General features: G+C 31.5%; 1 protein-coding gene across 2 annotated transcripts; it reads right to left on the reverse strand.

Moving 5' to 3' along the window:
- Positions 1-10,028: 10,028 nt before the first annotated feature.
- On the reverse strand, positions 10,029-17,404 carry LOC107421265 (AP-4 complex subunit mu). Of its 2 annotated transcripts, none has more exons than XM_016030467.4 (13): positions 17,215-17,404; positions 16,423-16,517; positions 15,409-15,612; positions 15,016-15,132; positions 14,766-14,894; positions 13,975-14,101; positions 13,471-13,574; positions 13,243-13,347; positions 12,702-12,796; positions 12,360-12,447; positions 12,146-12,206; positions 11,891-11,964; positions 10,029-10,869 (listed from the first exon to the last, which is right to left on the reverse strand). In XM_016030467.4, exons 1-13 carry the CDS (start codon positions 17,270-17,272, stop codon positions 10,771-10,773), a joined length of 1,356 nt encoding a protein of 451 aa, XP_015885953.3. In that variant the 5' UTR covers positions 17,273-17,404; the 3' UTR covers positions 10,029-10,770. The 2 variants fall into 2 exon arrangements, with proteins under 2 accessions (XP_015885953.3, XP_015885954.3); XM_016030468.4 differs by having other exon boundaries at positions 13,993-14,101; positions 17,215-17,402.
- Between the last annotated feature and the right edge of the window lie 744 nt (positions 17,405-18,148).

The raw sequence follows: 18,148 nt of genomic DNA on the forward strand, positions 1-18,148 counted from the left end.
AAGGGAAACTATTTGATGATTTTAATCAGCTTTTTTTAACTAAGTAATAATTTTTCAAATATATTTAACTAAATACTTTATAATTATCAAATATATTTAACTAAATATATTATAATTTTTCAAATATATTTAACTCAAAGTAGTTGTCAAATATATCACTTACTTAAAAATGCTTCTGTAATTAAAATTATCATATAATTTTTTTGTAAAGAAAAAAGAAAAATTTGAATAAAATTTGATTAATAATAAAGAAAAAAAACACTTTAAAATCTTCAAATTAATTATTGCAAATAATTTAACTTCACTAAGGACATAAGGGTAATGTTCCACTTCGGATTTAATTGGAAATGACTCACTACTCCCACTGCATTGCAGATATCTGGCCTAGTACACAGCATGACATATATGAGACTACCTACTACCAAAGCATAAGATTTCTTACTCATGAATTCTTTTTTCTAAGGAATTTTTAGTAATTGCTCCTTAGAAAGATGTATTCCATGTTTGAAAAGTAAAAATCCCCTCTTAGAAGGCTCTAAGCCGTACCTAGTCAATATTTTATCAATATAGGAACTCGAGATAAAGCCGATATCTTATTCTTCTAGTTTCATAAAACTTTGATCCCTAGAATATAGTTGGTTTTCACCAAAGTCCTTCATATCAAATTGTTCTTTCAAGTAACTATTTACGGCTTATAACACCTTCACATTATTTATGATTAGAAGGATATCATCTACATAAAGGACCGAAAAAAACTACCACTGAAGCTTAAATCTTTTGTACACACATGGTTTATTAGGACTTTTCTTAAAACCGAACATTTATATGGTCCGATCAAACCTAATGTTCCACAACCTGGATGCTTGCTTAAGTCCCTAAATTGGCCTATGCAACTTAGCCTTTTGCTATAAACACTTCTGGTTGCTACATATAAATGTCTTCTTCCAACTCACTATTTAGGAAAGCTGTCTTGACATTCATTTACCAAATCTCATAATTGAGAGTTACTGATATAGCTAAGAAAATTCGGATAGATTTAAGCGTGGCAAATGGTGAAAAGGTTCATCATAATCTATACTTTCTTTTTGGGTATAATCTTTTATAGCCAATCTAGCTTGAATGTTTCTACCTTCTCATCTGGTCTTCTCTTCCTTTTGTAGATCCATTTGAACCCACTACCCCTTCAAGTGCTTCTACAAAAGATTAGACTAAGTTTGAATCTATAGATTCTATCTCACAATTCATGGCCTTTCTCCACTTGTGTACATCAACATCCTCCAATGCTTCCTTGTAAGTGGTAGGGTTATCATTTGGATTATCCATAACAACCTGATACATCTCACCTAACAAGGCCTACCTTGCAAATTTATGTATCACTCTTCCAATACAAGTTTTCCATACTGGCTGTTGTTCATGTACAGAAGGATCCAAGTTCTCTGAGTGCAGTGGTGGATCACCAATCTCTTCATTTTCCTCTTCTTGTTCTCGAGTTTGGTCCTGAATTGCTTCTTGTGCTTGTTCACCTTTGGATACTTCTAGTACATTTTCCCCTTTTTGAACATGCATAGGAAATAGGAGTGTAGGCCCAAGATTTTAGGTGGGTCTCAAACTGAGTAAAGTTCTTCAAGAATCACCTTACTCTTATGTTTAAAATTCATCATATAATTCTCTTCTAAGAAAGCAGCCTGAGTACTCACAGTCACTCTCTTTTCCCTTAGATTATAAAAACTTTCCACCTTTTATTCCTTTAGAGTAGCCTATAAACATACAAGTTTATGTACGAGATCCCGATTTTTAAGGTTTCTATACTAAAACATATGCTGAAGCACCCTAAGTCCGTATATAGTTTAAACTGGATTTGTGCCTTCGTCATAATTATATAGGTGTCTTTGAAACAGTTTTAAATGGAACCAAGTTCAGTAGGTATACAATTGTTTCTAATACATATCCCCATAACGGCTCAGACAAAGATGAATAACAAAATATCGAACTCACCATATCTAAAAGAGTCTTATTCTTCTTTCAGCAACTCCATTTTGCTAGGGTGTTGTAGATGATGATAATTGAGAAATTATCCCTTTTTAAGCCAAGAAAGACTTAAACTTATTAAACAAGTATTCACTGCCTTGGTTAGACTGGAGCTGTTTTATATGGATACCTAATTGCTTGTTTACCTCAGCCTTATACTCTTGAAATTTTTTGAAAACTTCAGACTTATGATGCATAGGTAAACATAACCATATCTTTAGTAAGCATCAGTAAACATGATAAAATACTCCAACTCGTCTCTAGCTTGAACACTCATCATTCCATATACAATAATATGCATCAATTTTAGCTGTACAGTGGCATAATTTCCTTTGGCCTTGAAGTGCCTATTTGTCATTTTACCTTTGAAACAAGATTCATATGCTAGTATAGGTTCAAAGATCAAGAAATTTAAAATTCCACTTTTAACCAAACCATAAATCCTGTTAGAGTTAATATGACTTAAGCACAAGTGTCAAAGATAAGTTTCATTCAACATTCTTTTCTTAGATAAGAGAAGTTACTCATCATCTATATTTTCAATGGCATTAATATCATAAGACAAAGGAATTAAAAAATAAAGATCATTAATTCTCCGAAACAAATAAAAGTACCATTACTTTTAATTGAAACTGAGAAATCAAACTATATTGTTAAACCATGTAAATAAACAACTAACAAAAACTAAATTCTTTTTAAAATCTGGAACAGATAAATAGTTTGGCAAAATAAAGTTTTATTATTAAAAGATAACTCCACTAGTCCTATTGTCATTATGGAGACATGTTCTCTGTTTCACAACTTTAAGCTTTTTTGTTCTTTACTAAACGTGTTGCTTTGTTTTTACCTACTACAAAGAGTAACAAACATAGTTAGTAGCTCATAAATCAATGATCTATTTATCATTGTAATACTCCACTAAACAAGACTCAACAACATGTAAATTACCCATACCTAATTTAGGACAATTTTTTTTTCCAATGACCATTTTGACCACACTTGAATCACTTACCTCTGCTTCTTCATTGCAGCTGGTTTAGCAACTGAAAATTTTCCTTTATGCTTTTTGTTCTTTTTTCCACCTTTAGGTTATTCCTTAGATTAAGAAAAACCTTCAGCATGATATGCACTTGTTGGCTTCACGAAATTCTTTTCAGCACTCTCAAGCTATTGCATAAGATCAATGGGAGAAAGTTTCATATTATGTATATTATAGCTCAGTTTGAACTAATTGAAGCTATCAAGTAGAGACTCCAAGATCATATTGATCTACACCTCTTCATCCAACTTAACCCCTATCACCTCCACACGATTGAAATGCCCCATCATCATGGACAATATTGCCAAACACTCTCTTCAACTATATGATAGTACATCAATGCCCTCATTGCTGCTTGTCTAGCAGTACTACTGCTTTTAGCAGACATCCTATCAAGAATCATAATCATTTCTGGTACATCTTCTAGATTGGTTATTTGTTTCTGCAGATGACTGGAAACTCCGGCAAGAATATAACAGTGAACTATAGTATTAGCCCCGTGCCAATCTAAATATCTCGTCTTAGTTCCCTCAGATGCATTAGCAGCAAGTTCCTATGTAATAGCCCAGTCCACCTGCATGAGATATTGTCCACTATGGGCCCAGCTCGCACGGTTTTAAAAGACCTCTCAAGAGAAAAGTATCCACACCCTTTTATAAGGCATACTTCATTTATGTTTTCAATTGATGTGGGATCTTATAATCCATCCTCTTTGGGGCCTAGCGTCCTCGCTGGCACACCAATCCGGATTTGGCTCTGATACGAACTGTAACAGCCTAGTCCACCCGTATGAGATATTGTCCGCTTTGGGCCCCAGCCAGCACGGTTTTAAAAAGCCTCTCAAGGGATAGGTATCCACACCCTCTTATAAGGTATGCTTTGTTCCCCTTTCCAACCGATGTGAGATCTCACATCTTGGGGCTTTAGGGTTATTATGACCAACTTAATTCTCTTAAACTCAAGGATAATAAAAAGGTTGGTTTTCCATTTCTTACAGTCATTTCCATCTATAGGCTTTTGACTCACAATCATAGCTAAGAGATTTAGGTTTGACATTTTCTGGAAAAAAAAAAAAAAAAAAGCCCACATATATTAACACATAATAAATATGCAGATTCATTAGCTACTTATTTCTTATGTTTATTGTAACAATAATTTAGTTTTCATTTCAAACACTTACATTGGGTAAGGCATTTGTAATAAACTAAACTTTGAACATGATATGTCTAGTGTCATACTAAGTTAACTTCCAAGAAAGGTGAGTGTGTCTTAGGCTTCTTAAAAACCTAGGTTTTTAAACAAAGCCTTCTTAAATAACACTAACACCTACCACTCAAAATTGACTTTAGTAAAATCTACCATTTTGAACATGACATACACAGTGTCTTACCAAATCAGCTTTCATGAGAGGTGAGGTGGGTCTCAAACTCCTTAGAAACCTACCTCCTTGCACAAAACATTTTTAAATAACACTAAAATATACCATTCAAAATTGATTTTAAAAAAATTAATCATTGTTCCAATATTCTTTGGGCCTTTTAGGAGGATTATTAATATCAATAAAATTGAATGTATTAACCATTAATTCAGTTTCAAAATTCTCTTAATATCTAAGTATTGTCGATATTGGACTGTACAATCTAATTAAGATTTTGAAATTAATTTAAGTCCACTCCAATAAAACCCAGTTACACTTATCCGTTGGGGCTTTACATAACCATTTTATTATTGTACCCCTAATGGAGCCTATAGGTTTTAAATTAATTTTAACCTTCACCCATTCAATATTTTATAATCAAATTAATTTACGAATTTTCTATTATCATCTAAAACATATATTATTATGCACATATATATATATATATATATATATCATATGATTCTATAATATGGCCCTGCCTATTCTATATGGTATACAAATACATATAAATATGTTATATCTATATAATTTAAAAAATTATAAAAAACTAAATAATAAATAGGCCTTAAATCCATGGTTTCCCATAAAGAAAAAATTACAATTCCAATTAGGGCTACAAAGATCAAACTTGATTTCTTGACTCGTTTCTCTTCCTTTCTCAAGATCTTGCAAGTCCATAGGGTAGCGACCAAGCTAGAGCTAGTTTTCTAAGGATTTCTAGGGTTTTAAGCCTAAAACCACAAAACCTTAGTTTGTCTTCTGTTGAATCCAAGCACTGTAAACATCACTATCAGCTGTAGAAAACTCCAATCACCATGAAATTTTACAGGTAGGTAGATCATCAAAAGAAGAAGCACCCACCAAATATCAGCCAAATTGGATAACTCATGTGCCCTCATATGCCCAAGGAATCCAGGAACATGAGATACATTCGCAGCCACTTCTGGTAGCGCATGCAGGCACGTCCAATGGCTTCTAATAGCTTCTTCTCTCTGTGTACTATACGTTCATGGTGGTTGTGTCTCAAACCAATCTCCAAAAGGTCTTGAAAATTGACAAATAGTGACAATTATGCATTCGCTTTCAGGTATTTTACATATATTTTTCATGGATTTTTTTACAAAATAAATAAAAAAGTTGCTAGAAAATAAATAAATAAATAAATTAAGGAGGAAACCTAATCTTATGATTAGACTCCTTATTACATCTCCAAGAAAAAGTTACAAGCAAAAATCTATCGTCGATTAAGGTTGAAAACCAACCATTCATTCATAAGACCAAAATTATAAATAACATAAATATGAGAACCCTAGGTGCCATATATCTTACATATACATGAAATTAAAATTATGGATTCAATCTATCACACATCGATTCAACCAGTTCTTTGATACCAATTGCTGGAATCATGAGCGAAAGCAAAGGATCGTACAATTGAATAAAGTATGTAATAGATATATTTTCATTATTCATTACTAACCTGTAGTAGTGCAGATAATATCTTCTTGAATCCATGGGATCAAACTATTCTCTACGTGACAAATTAGCATATGGCCTCACCTGATTACAAAAGAAACAGGAACGTTAATTTGAAAAACAAAAACTGTGACACTTTAAAACCTCACAGTTTCTATTTTTCTCTTAAGGTGTTTAATTTTTTACTGAGATTCTCAATCTTTAGAAAATAATATGTAAAACCTTATGTAACTAGAGGCTAGTAAGCAGTATATTTATAAATTGATAGTTCTGTTTCTTGTATCTTAATAACTAGTTAAATTGGCTCTGTCATTTAATGAGCTAGTTCGAAGATCTAATAGTCATTATTAATTAATTCTCTTGATCAATGGATTAGCTTGCTCCAAGAGTATAAATCCAACAGTAAATTGACATTATGTCAAATTCAAGAGGGAAAAATGCTTTTAGGAATAAAAAATAAAGGGAATATATACATATATATAAAGAAATGGACTATATATATATATTGATGAGGATTATAATATATATTCTAAGCTAAAGGGGAGAAGAAGTTCTCTCAGGTATGGTCAAATCCAGATCATGAGGCATATTCTTAATGGTTTTACCATTAGATCAAGCTTAATTAAATAAATTTAAGTGCAAATTCATAAATGTATTATCTATATATATATATATATATCTTATCTTTTGCAATTAAATTGATTAAATAAGAAAAATTATGATTTTGTGGGGGAAAAAAGAGAACAAATTGCATTTAAACCACTTTTACTTTTTTTTTTTCTTGTTCATTTTTCAGTACGGAAAAGACATGACTTTTAGTCCTTTTTTTCTCTTTCTTTTATCTTTGTTTTTTGGGGCTAAATATTCGTACTTTATTAGAAAATTGTAACAATAAGGTAAAAAAAAAAAATTAAATTAAATTAATTAAAGTATTTAAAATAAAAAATAAAAAATAGAACCTGAACGATGGGTCCCTCCTCGTTAACCATGCTCCAGAGTTCTGAAGCCAGGGAGCAACAAAATTCATATTCGTGATCTATTTTTATATTTTTCACCAGTTTTAATTATGTCAATGATGGGGCCAATTGGGCTATTAATGGAACTGTCATTTTAACAGTGGATGTGCTATCATCTAGCTGCCTAAATATATATGTATATATTTTGTTAGGCCGGCTCTAATATGGTCTTTAAATTTAAGATCTAGTGTATACCAACATTCTATAAGATGTTGCAAATGAAAATTTATCCCCCGCTATGTTCCGGGACATTAGTCCACACAAAATCTTAAACTTCAGAATTTGATTTGTGTCTGATTATATATATATATATATATATTATTTTAATTTAGTATGTTACCTAGCTCATTTTATAATATGAAATATTGATGTTGTACTAAAGTAAATAGAACACAAAAATAAATATATAAAATTTTTAATTATTTTTTTTTAAAAAAATTCAGCATTATTTAAATACCATGTGAGAATTTATTTAGATTCTATTAAATAGTTTATTTTTCCTCACTAAATTTTTAGTATTAAAGATTAAAATTAAAAAAATATTTTAAATTAACATTATCATATATAATTTGATAATTTTATTTTTAAATAGCCAATAATAAAATGAGTTAAATAGTCTATTAGAGCCTTATCGTGTATATATATATATATATATATGTATATATTATTATTATTATTATTTTTTGGGCTTATATGAGAATGCTAGAAACCCAAGTCAAAATTCAAGATATGTATGTTGCATGTTTTTCAAGAGGCATGAAAAGCTTTACTATTTTTTCTCTCTTTGAACCACAAATTGAAACTGTTAATTTTTATATAAAGAAAGTGGAATAGATAGGAGGAAAGGACAAAATAAAGTCGGTCCAAATTTGCATGAATAAGTAGGCATATTTTTAGGGTAAAAGAAGATACTTTGTTTTGGTAAATAAGGTAAAAGAAGATACTTTCACACATGAAAGATGCAAAAGATATCTAACATCTGCCTAGGATAAGAGTACTGTATTTCTTAAAAAAGATCCTAGTTTAAAAGGGTGATAAGGTTAAAGATGCTCTTATGACAGCACCATTTAACACCGATCAAAGTTGCTTTGTTGGAGATGAATCAGGGTTGTAATTTTAACACAAATAAGGTTGCTTTAATCTTCTCTAATGAGACAAAGTAAAGTAAAAATTCCTTTGGCCTTTGCCTCTCATTGGTCTATGTGAAAACATAAATTTTGAACATATTCTGGAGTAAACCTGTTTATCACTGCTATTCATGATCACCAGTAAAATGCTTTCAATAACAATAATAATTATTATTATTTTAGATAACATATGATAACAATTAAGCAATTAATTGGATCTCATTTAATTTTTTAAAACATTTTAAAATTAAAAACCTATATAGGAAAATAATCCATAATTGCCGTGGTATGTAAAATCTATTAATGCTAGATTACAAAAGATGATAAATAACAATTTTCCTGTGGACAATTTCATTTAGTTGAAAAAATCATCAATTGTAGAGGGAACTTTAGTCAAGTCATGAATGGCTTCTTTTTTTCTTTTTTCTTTTTTTTCTCTTTTGTTTGAAAGAAAAATTATAATATATATATATATATATGTATGCACACATATATCTGTTGAAAAAGCAATGTGGAATTGTGATATAAAAGAAAAGTTTGATTTATGACTATAAGACCTTGAGTTGTTGGTTTGCTGGTATTGTAGGCCCGACACCCAGACACCAAATATTACAACTTGCAAAAGTCATGGCGGGCATTGCTTAGAAAGCCATGGCTACCGGGGCTCTAATAGGGAAAGATATTGCTCAGAGCGAGAGATAGAGAGAGAAGCAATATTTTTGTACAATTACGACTAGCAATGAATAAAGTCATATATTCACCAAAAAAAAAAAAAAAAAAAAAGAAATAAAGCATGCATTTATTAGTATGCCTAGAGAAATTGCAAGGTACCCTTTTAATGGAAAGGACAACTTTCCCCAAACTAGATCGTAGACTTTGACCGCCACCCCCATTACTTATTTAGAAAATAGAGAAGAAATTAAATCTCAATGTCTTAGCATTAACATGGAATAAAGAAACTAATGAATAGGCTACGTTTTTTAAAACAAAACAATTATCTTTCAAAGGATCTAGTCTTATGTTTTTGAAACAAAAAGAAATTTCCAAAATACAAGAGAGTTTTTCTTTTATTTAGTTGCTATCAGAATGAAATAAAAAAGTATCATGGTCCATATGCAACTATAAAACTCGAAACCAAACGATAAAAAAAATAATAAAAAGTAAATAAATATAATATTTATATATATCAAATAAAAAAAAAAAAACTAACTAACAAACATGACCAACCAGGCTTCTAGTTTTTGCATCCAAGTAGGCTGAATGAAGTTACCTCAAAGACAATATGCCAAAGGGCCTATTTCTTATACCTCGTGACGTTTCAGAACCCTAGGTCAAGAACCAAAAACATAAAAAATAAAAAATAGAAATGCTAAAAGGGAAACAATTTACTACCTATGGGAGCATTCCTATGGGAGTAAAGATGCTATCAATACTTATTTTTTCTTTTTTCTTTTTTAAATTACCAAAATAAACAATATTAGTCTTTTTCAGGGACCAAAAGAAAATACGATTACTTTTTTATTTTTTCTTTTTCAGTTAAATGCCCAAAAAGCCAAAAAAAAAAAAAAATATATATATATATATATATGAACGCGCGCGCACAGTCGAAAAAATGTTCCAAAACGACCTGGACTGATTTACTATCGATTGGAACATTTAAATCTTCTTCCTTAGATATCACTCATACACACAGACACACAGAGGACAGTCGAAAAAATGTTCCAAAACGAGCTGGACAGATTTAATATTGATTGGAACCTTTGAACTTTCTTCCTTAGATATCTATTTTATTTATCTTACCAAGATTTTTTTTTTTTTTTTCTTTTTTGGGATCCATCAAATATGAAATCGACGTACACTAGATAAACGATGGACAGTTAATTAATCACATAATACGTTTGCAAATAAGGGAAAAATAAAAATGACGAATGTTTAAAAATAAATGAGAGAATTAGAGAAAGAAAAATGAATTTGATACAATGTACAGAGAAATTAAAAGAAAAACTTCAGAGACAGAATCTAAAGCACGAAATAAAATTTTTTAAAAAAACAAATGAGAAATTAAATATGCAAACCAATTAAATATGAATTATTACATATTTTGTTTCTATTCAATCATATTTATTTTCTCTGAGCTTTTCTTTTAATGCAGGGCTCACCATCACTGGTAGTCCACATTTTGTTCTTGGCAGAATACAAAAAAGAGAACTAAAAACCAATTAAACAAAGACAAAGGAACCTCTTCTAAAATGGCCACCAACAGCACTTGAGAGAAGACGCGCCAAAATTATGGATAAAGAAAACAGAAGAAACCAGAGATGAAAATAACATCAAATATCAGATATTGTTAGCTTTTAGCGGCCCAGTGACGAGGCTTGCAAAATTGATAAAGATCCATCTCAAATTCAACATAACTAATCGTTTTTATCAATCATTAATTCAAAATGAATCTTCAGGACACGCAAACCCCAAAAAAAAAAAAAAAAAAAAAAAACCTATTCAATGCAACAAGTTGGTTTAGATGGTAATAAACAGCGGTACATAAGAAATAATGAAATTAATCAACAGTAGAACTGGAAATTAATTTGAATGTAGTCAAAATCAACGGAAAAAGCAGAGAACAGTTGAAGCTTTACTGCATCAAACAGATGAAGCTCTACTGCATCACATACGAGCAACATAGGAATTGGACAAAGTAACATATCTCACCCACCTGTATGGATTATAAGTTCCAGACTTCTTTGCTATCTGCAAGTATTTAACCTGCACCCATAAGCATTCAATTTGACTTCTTCAGAGACAGTAGAAGATAAATAACAGAATATAGCTTTCTAAGCTTGCTTGAAAATACAAGAGCTAATTCCAACCACAACAATGGAAAAATATTTCAAAATTAAAGGGTCCAAACTCCAAAATAAACCAACAGGTATTGATTTTCTGATGCCAATTGGTTTTAAAAATTTGAAGAATTTAAAACAATTCAAACTATTTGACTTTGTCAGCAGGTTTGGGGCTAAAATAGCAATAAACCCAAAAATAACTATTCCAATTGTATAACTTACCTACTAATTAGTTTTACAAGAGGTGCATGCTTATTGATTAATTCATTTCCTCTTTGCTAATTTACACCAGCTCTGCCCAGAAAAAAGAATTGAAACCAGACTTGAATCATTTTCCTATTAAAATCAAACCTCTTTAATATTCCCTGCCACCAACTCCAGTAATACTACAACCCCTCTTTCATCATTGCAATTTTTTATATGTATTTCTTAAAATTTCAAACTGATATTTTGAGGTTTGGAGGTTTTTGTACATAAAATTTCTAGATCTATGTACATTGGCCTTTTCTCCCTAACTGTAGACAGGTTTTCAAAAAATTAGCATAAGGCAACAGATGAAAACAACAAATTCAGACTTTCCAGTCAAATTCAATGGACAGGTGGCAAAAAATTTGCTGTGGTTTGTAGCAGTAACAATCATGGCAGGTTGCTATCACTCAACCATCAATTGTGTATGGTTGACTGTCACTTAATCAAAGTTCATAATGAATACTTATAAATAAAAAAGAAGCTTCTATGCTAGTCCCCTAAAGGCAATTGCCATCAATAGAATCCAATTACATAAGTATAAGAAGATGCTATTAGATTTTCTATTGTAATTTACACCGACAAACAGATAAAACTTTTAGCACCCAGGGCTAAGTCATAAAACTTCATCCATCCCATGCTTTTCATGGTTGCTATAATTTTAGAGGAACAACTATAGAGTCAGGACAATGCCTTACCTGGAGCTTTGAAGCATTATACATTGGTATTGTAAATGTCATGCTAACTGGACCAGATTCTTTTGTAATATTTCCTGCATTTGGCAATACATGTTGCATATGTAAACAAAATCAATAAAAAGAAATATCATATATTAATAATAATAATAATGAATCACATGAAAATAACAAGACAAATATATTAATATCAAACTGAAAGCCATTAAGAGATATTTAACTCATAAACTTCTCATAGATTAACAAATAAAACCATACCATGTGACTCCTGGGAAAATGTTAGCCTAGCTCGTAGTGTATGTTCAGATCCCCCAACAATCTGTTTTGCAATGCACTTAATCAATAACTCATCTTATTAAGCGAAGTAAAGGAAATACCTTAAGATAGCACACATTTTCTACTGTTTAATTGACTACAAAACTAATCACTACCGCAAAACTTATAATAAGATCATTAATCAAAAAATTATTGCCTTCTTTAAATTCCATTCAAGTCTCCTATTGGCTTGCTTGAAATCTGTTGTTTGTCCAACTGCTCCAGGTTCCAACTCGAAACTCGCTCTGAAATTACATAAAGTGAGAATTCAACGAGTATATCATGATGCAAACTATAAAACGCTTTGCTTATTTGACGCATGATGCGCATAAATAACAGACAATCTTCTGGCACCTTTGTCATGTGCTGGAAATGCTAAATTTCTTTGAAGAAAGAAAAGAAAAACAAAAACAAAAACCCAATTGACACAAATGCACAATATGTACCCTCTTTTAAATTATCGCATGATACTAGCATATAAAGAAAGAAATAAACTTACCTCATAGTATATTTAGGTAGTGGCATCTGGACACTAATTGTGTTTGCTGTAATGCTAGAAGGGAACTCAGCATGTACTTTAAGAATCACTTCAGCCTGCAAAAATACCAAAGTGTAAACATTGACCAAACTATATCTTCATTGTAAATTCTAGGGCCCCTTAAAATGCTAGCCAGACATAATAATTAGTTGTCTTGGCCCTGCTTCAGCATCCAAGATCTCTCAAATGCACATCCAATATAATGGAACTCGAACCAAAAATTGTTTTCCCTGAGCCATTGACTATATATGGCTCAAATAGACTGCAAGAAAAGCTGGTATGATTGTGATATCTCACTAGTTATTAAACTGCTGGTGTTTGTTATGACCAGGATGTGCATATATTTTGAGTATGATTTAAATATTACATTCCACTGATGTTTTAAACTCAAAAGCCATAATCTGCCAAAACCATCAGGCCAAGACACTTCATGTAATGATTAACAGAAAAAATTATCACCCTGAATACATCCTGTTGATATATGAAAAGTAAAAGTATTCACCTTAGGTGCACCTGCTTCTTCAATCAAAGCATTAATACGAAAAGGAGGCTTGAACTCTTGAGTCATACGGTAGTTCATGACAGGAAACTCACCATCTGGAGGAACCTAAGAAACATTAGCAGTAGGAAGCAGCCATTTAATGCTTTGAATAATAAATAGCAAATGATTGTGATTTTCCTTGATGTAAACAAGAATCATGATTGTTTATGTAATACCAATTTTGCTTACCAGGGATAATGTTCTGTCAACATCAAAATTATCAAGACGTACAGATTCATGAAAATTACAGTCATCCAGTACAACAGCTCCTGAGCCAAATGAACCCCTATAGTCTGAGAAAGGGGGAACCACATGAGATGGGGAAAGTACAAAATAAAAATTTCACAAGAATCAGAATAATCATACATAAAATGAAGAACAAATAGCAGTAGCAAGCAGGCATTTATACTGTGAAATACAAAGACAAAGAGAGAATTCTTCTTCGTACAAACTTGAAAAATGAATTCATTTAAGTGTAAATAAAGTTCAATAAGCATCTTATACTACAATAAATAAATTATTATATGTTTTCCAAGGAACTATGGTTTACAGACTCAAATCCTTTATTTTAGTTTCTGGTCATGCCATATATTCTATTATCAACTTCAGAACACCAGCCACATGAAAATTAAGATGCAAAAGCTTAACTGAAAACATATAGCGCAGAAATGTGATATAAAATCAGCAAAGTACCATAGGTTGATCCCCCACCTCTTCCTATGCTCAGGTCGTCATTAAGTGCTAACCGGATTTCTGGATTACCAGTAAGATAGCTTTTCATTTGAATCGTTCCATCAATCTCAGAAGTCAGTATGTATCCCTGTCAAACAACATGAGAATGATAATAAAACGTTGAGGCAGAGATAAAATAAAATTGTTCTGCCATACAAATGATATATAAAGGCAAATTCAGGAAACAATCAACAAAAAAGTATAAACGCATGTGCAAGCACAAGTATACATATGTGACATATCAATAGTTTGATTTAGCATACTTTAAATATGAAAAAACTTTAAAATTTAAGAATAAATTTGATGTACATTAAAATTAGTTATATAAGTGTCAAATTGGTGTATTTGTGTTTTAGTGGATTTAACAATAATTATTACGTTTTATTTATTAAAAATAATTATGTTGTTCATTTTTGGATTCTGGCAAACATATTACCATGTGAATGGTTAAATTATTATCATGTTGGTAAAAAAGTTAATTTAAATGCATTAATTCTGGGTTCAAAACTCATTTGAACAGGAAAACCAGCTTATGTAGAGGCCCTCTTACCTCAACAACCAGGTTGTTTGTTTGTGACATAGATAACTGACATGGTTAATACATCTTGTATTTGAGGTCATGTGTTTTCACACATTAAAAAAAAGGGCGAAGAAAAAGTCGGCCTACCTACTAAAATTTCAACCCTTGGTTAAGTTATTAGATTTTTTAGTTTCAATGATAAGATAAGTCAACTTAAGACATATATACTCACACTAGAGCTGAAAGTGATGCTGATCTTCTCGATTATATCCACAAAAATTTCCTCCCTCTTCCTACCCCCAGGCTCATTAGCTACAACAGATTTTGTGACAGCTGTCCCAGGCATTCTTTTGGTCCCTTGCTGCAAGCATTCAAATATTAGGAATTAATTACTAATATATAAGGTCAACAATTAGAATAGGATGTGAACTTAAACAATCATTTTATTTGATAAAGTGGCTATATTGTACATGGTGTAATACCATAAAAAGGCCAGCAGGGCCAAGGGGTGACAAATGAGCAGCATCAACAACAATTGGCTCATTGAATACAAAGGACTTCAGCACTTCAGTTGTTGTTGTTTGCACATAGCCAAAATCCTGACAGAAGTAATAGCTATTCAAGTCAAAATTGCATCAAATATAATTGGGATTCGTTTATGCCAACGTATAAGTATGAAAATTATTAAAATAGGTAACCAATATCAAGAACTAATATGTGGCATAAATTCCAATTCTTAATTCTCCTAATCTAATAGAAAAGTAAAATTAGCAAGCATAGCAAGAAGCAGATCTTCAAACATTTTCCAAGAAACATACCACCAAAAATTATAAATAAAAAAAAAAAAAAAAAAAAAAAGCGTGTAGAGCTTTTACCATGACTTCGTCAAGCAACTCATACACAAGCACAAAATTTTTCCGTATTGAATCTTCATTGAGAACCCCAAGGTAATCTTTAATGACACGGGCTATTCTTTGTAGAAGCTCCAAGACAAGAGAAGGCGACACATTTACCCTTGTGGTTGCAACAAACAATAATCCCACAATCTTCACATGAAAGTAGTTAACCCCATTCACATTCTATTAAGAAGCAAAAAGAAAAAAACAACAACCAAAAAAAAAAAAAAAAAAAAAAAAGGTTAAGTACAGTATGCTAAATTGGCATAAGGATATCCGATGATATAGTCAGTGATAAACACAAGATATATTTCATGAACTAGTAGAGCAATCTAAATTAAAAAAATAACTACCAAAGAGAAGCATCAAATTATGGAAATTATCAAAATTGAGGAACCATTAAGAAGTCCACTGCAGAATTTCGAGCCATAATATGGTTCCAGATGTGCAAGGAATTCTACATCTATCAAATAGCAGGATTTTTAGAAGTTAATTGGGCTAACTATTCCAAAAACTTAATTGATAATAAATAAATAACTCTTTAAGTTGCGAACAAGGACTTAGGCTATATGTTCTTTTTCCATTTTCGTAACTTCTGTGCAAGAGATAACTACCCAGATATTATTCAGTTCAACTTGTTTGTAAATATAAAAGTAAACGAATAATGGATACGAAATAACAAGACACAAAAAGATCTTCATTCCCTAATGTTTTCCTTTCAACCTTATAAAATCAATACTAATTAAATTTACTTCCACCAATGGCAAAGTAGAATTAGAATCTGCTAGTCTAAATATAGGTAAATGAAGGGAACTTGAACATTTATAAATGCAGAGCAAGAAAAATAACTCTATTAACTTCTGCAGTGTATTCTACAGAGAGAGGAAGAAAAATATAATAGCATCATTACATAAACTGATCCGCTTGACAATGAGTGGTACACTGAACATATACAAAGACACTGCTGGACATTCTTAGTATGATAATACCTACAAAGACAGGTGGTGCCTCTTCTTGTCCATCTTCTTTCCAAAACTTCACTTTGCGGAAGAATATTTCTGCAGTCCCCTTTTGCACTTCACCACGGTCTGCATTAATGAAATATTACAGACCAAAAAACATTCTCCATATCCAAAGGCAATGGAAACATAAAATAAAGGTACAAGGAGGCTTAAACATTACCCTATTAACACACCACAATTTTTTCCCTAAAGAAATCACATAAGAAAAGAATACCCTCACAATAAAAGAAACCATTTGTTTATTAATGGGTCGAGCCAATGATATTCACCAGGTCAAACAACAATTAAATTTGTTATTACTTATTTAATTTTCCAAATACACCTTGCAAACAACAACCTTGTCATGCAAATGCATCAATCCCTATCTCACCGCCAAGGTTGCAGACTTGCAGTGACGATTAAACCAGAATTGGAGCTGAACTAGATTCTCTTCAGAGGCCTAACTACCAAAAAGTAATTGTAAAGAAACATATTACGCACAACTCAATAAAAGGACGTTGGACTAGGATCTGAGTCGATTTAAGAGTTTGGCATCAAGTTGAATTGACAGATTGGGTTTATGCAAAGCTAGGATTTGGTTGGAAATAATTTAGATCGGGAGACATCTAAACTCTGAAGCAAAATCTTAGCACAAAAGAAACAAATTACCATTGTGATTTACATGACAATTTAGGAATGAGATTAGATCGAGCAGAGTAAACGAAAGTTGAATTAGGGATCGAAACAGTAAGGAAGAGTACGAGGGAAAGATAGAAAAACTCACAGTCGCGGAAAACGATGTTGTCGCCTCGCTGCGACAGCACGAATAACTGCGAGATCATAGCTACGGCTATAGCTCTCTCTTTGTGTGTGTATATTTGGGCGAAGTCCAATTTAGACGGGCAGTTTTACCAGTTTATGGAGCCAGTATGTAGTTTTTATATTCATTTTACATGTACCTATAATACGCCAATTAGGCATATAGTATATATACAGATATATAGAATTAAATATTGGGTTGGGTATGCTTAGTATGCGAGACAGATATAGAAATATAATAGCCATCCTACAAAATTAAATATTTTTATGTTTAATATATTTTAAATTTCATAAATATCTATTTTAATAAAAATATTTATTCTGTTCTTAAGATTCTTTTTAAAAAATTTAAAATTGTTAATTCTTTATTTGAATGATAAATATATCTATCTAAAATATATTCAAATGCAAAATGATTATTTTAAACTAAAAGTATAAATTTTTTTTTGCTGAAAATGGTGTGTTCTATTAACCAAAAGAGAGGCAATCATACAAAAAGGCATGTTGCCTATGAATCAAGGTTTGATGTAGATAAATCACTATCCTGATTCAATATAGTAACAAACCTATGAGAAGAGGTCAAAAAGGACAAAAGGCCTACACTACCGTGGTGCAAACCCCACTTTGCAGTTACATGAGCTAATTGATTTAGTTTTTTTTGGAGTCCATGAAAATGAAATAGATTCAAACTTATGACATAAATTTAAAGTTTTTGTAATGAAGCTTAGGGCATACTAGTGCACCGTAGGAGAGTTCGGGTTGTTGAGGCACCAAATTACAGATTTGGCATCACTCTCACACCAAATTTTGGAGAAGCCTTCCTTGATTGCCAACTGCACTGCATGCAAAATAGCTGCTGCTTCTGCTGCCTTAGAGGAGTTGGTTTTCACCTTTTCTAT

Source organism: Ziziphus jujuba, chromosome 5, assembly GCF_031755915.1.
Source record: "Ziziphus jujuba cultivar Dongzao chromosome 5, ASM3175591v1".
Lineage (NCBI taxonomy): Eukaryota > Viridiplantae > Streptophyta > Magnoliopsida > Rosales > Rhamnaceae > Ziziphus > Ziziphus jujuba.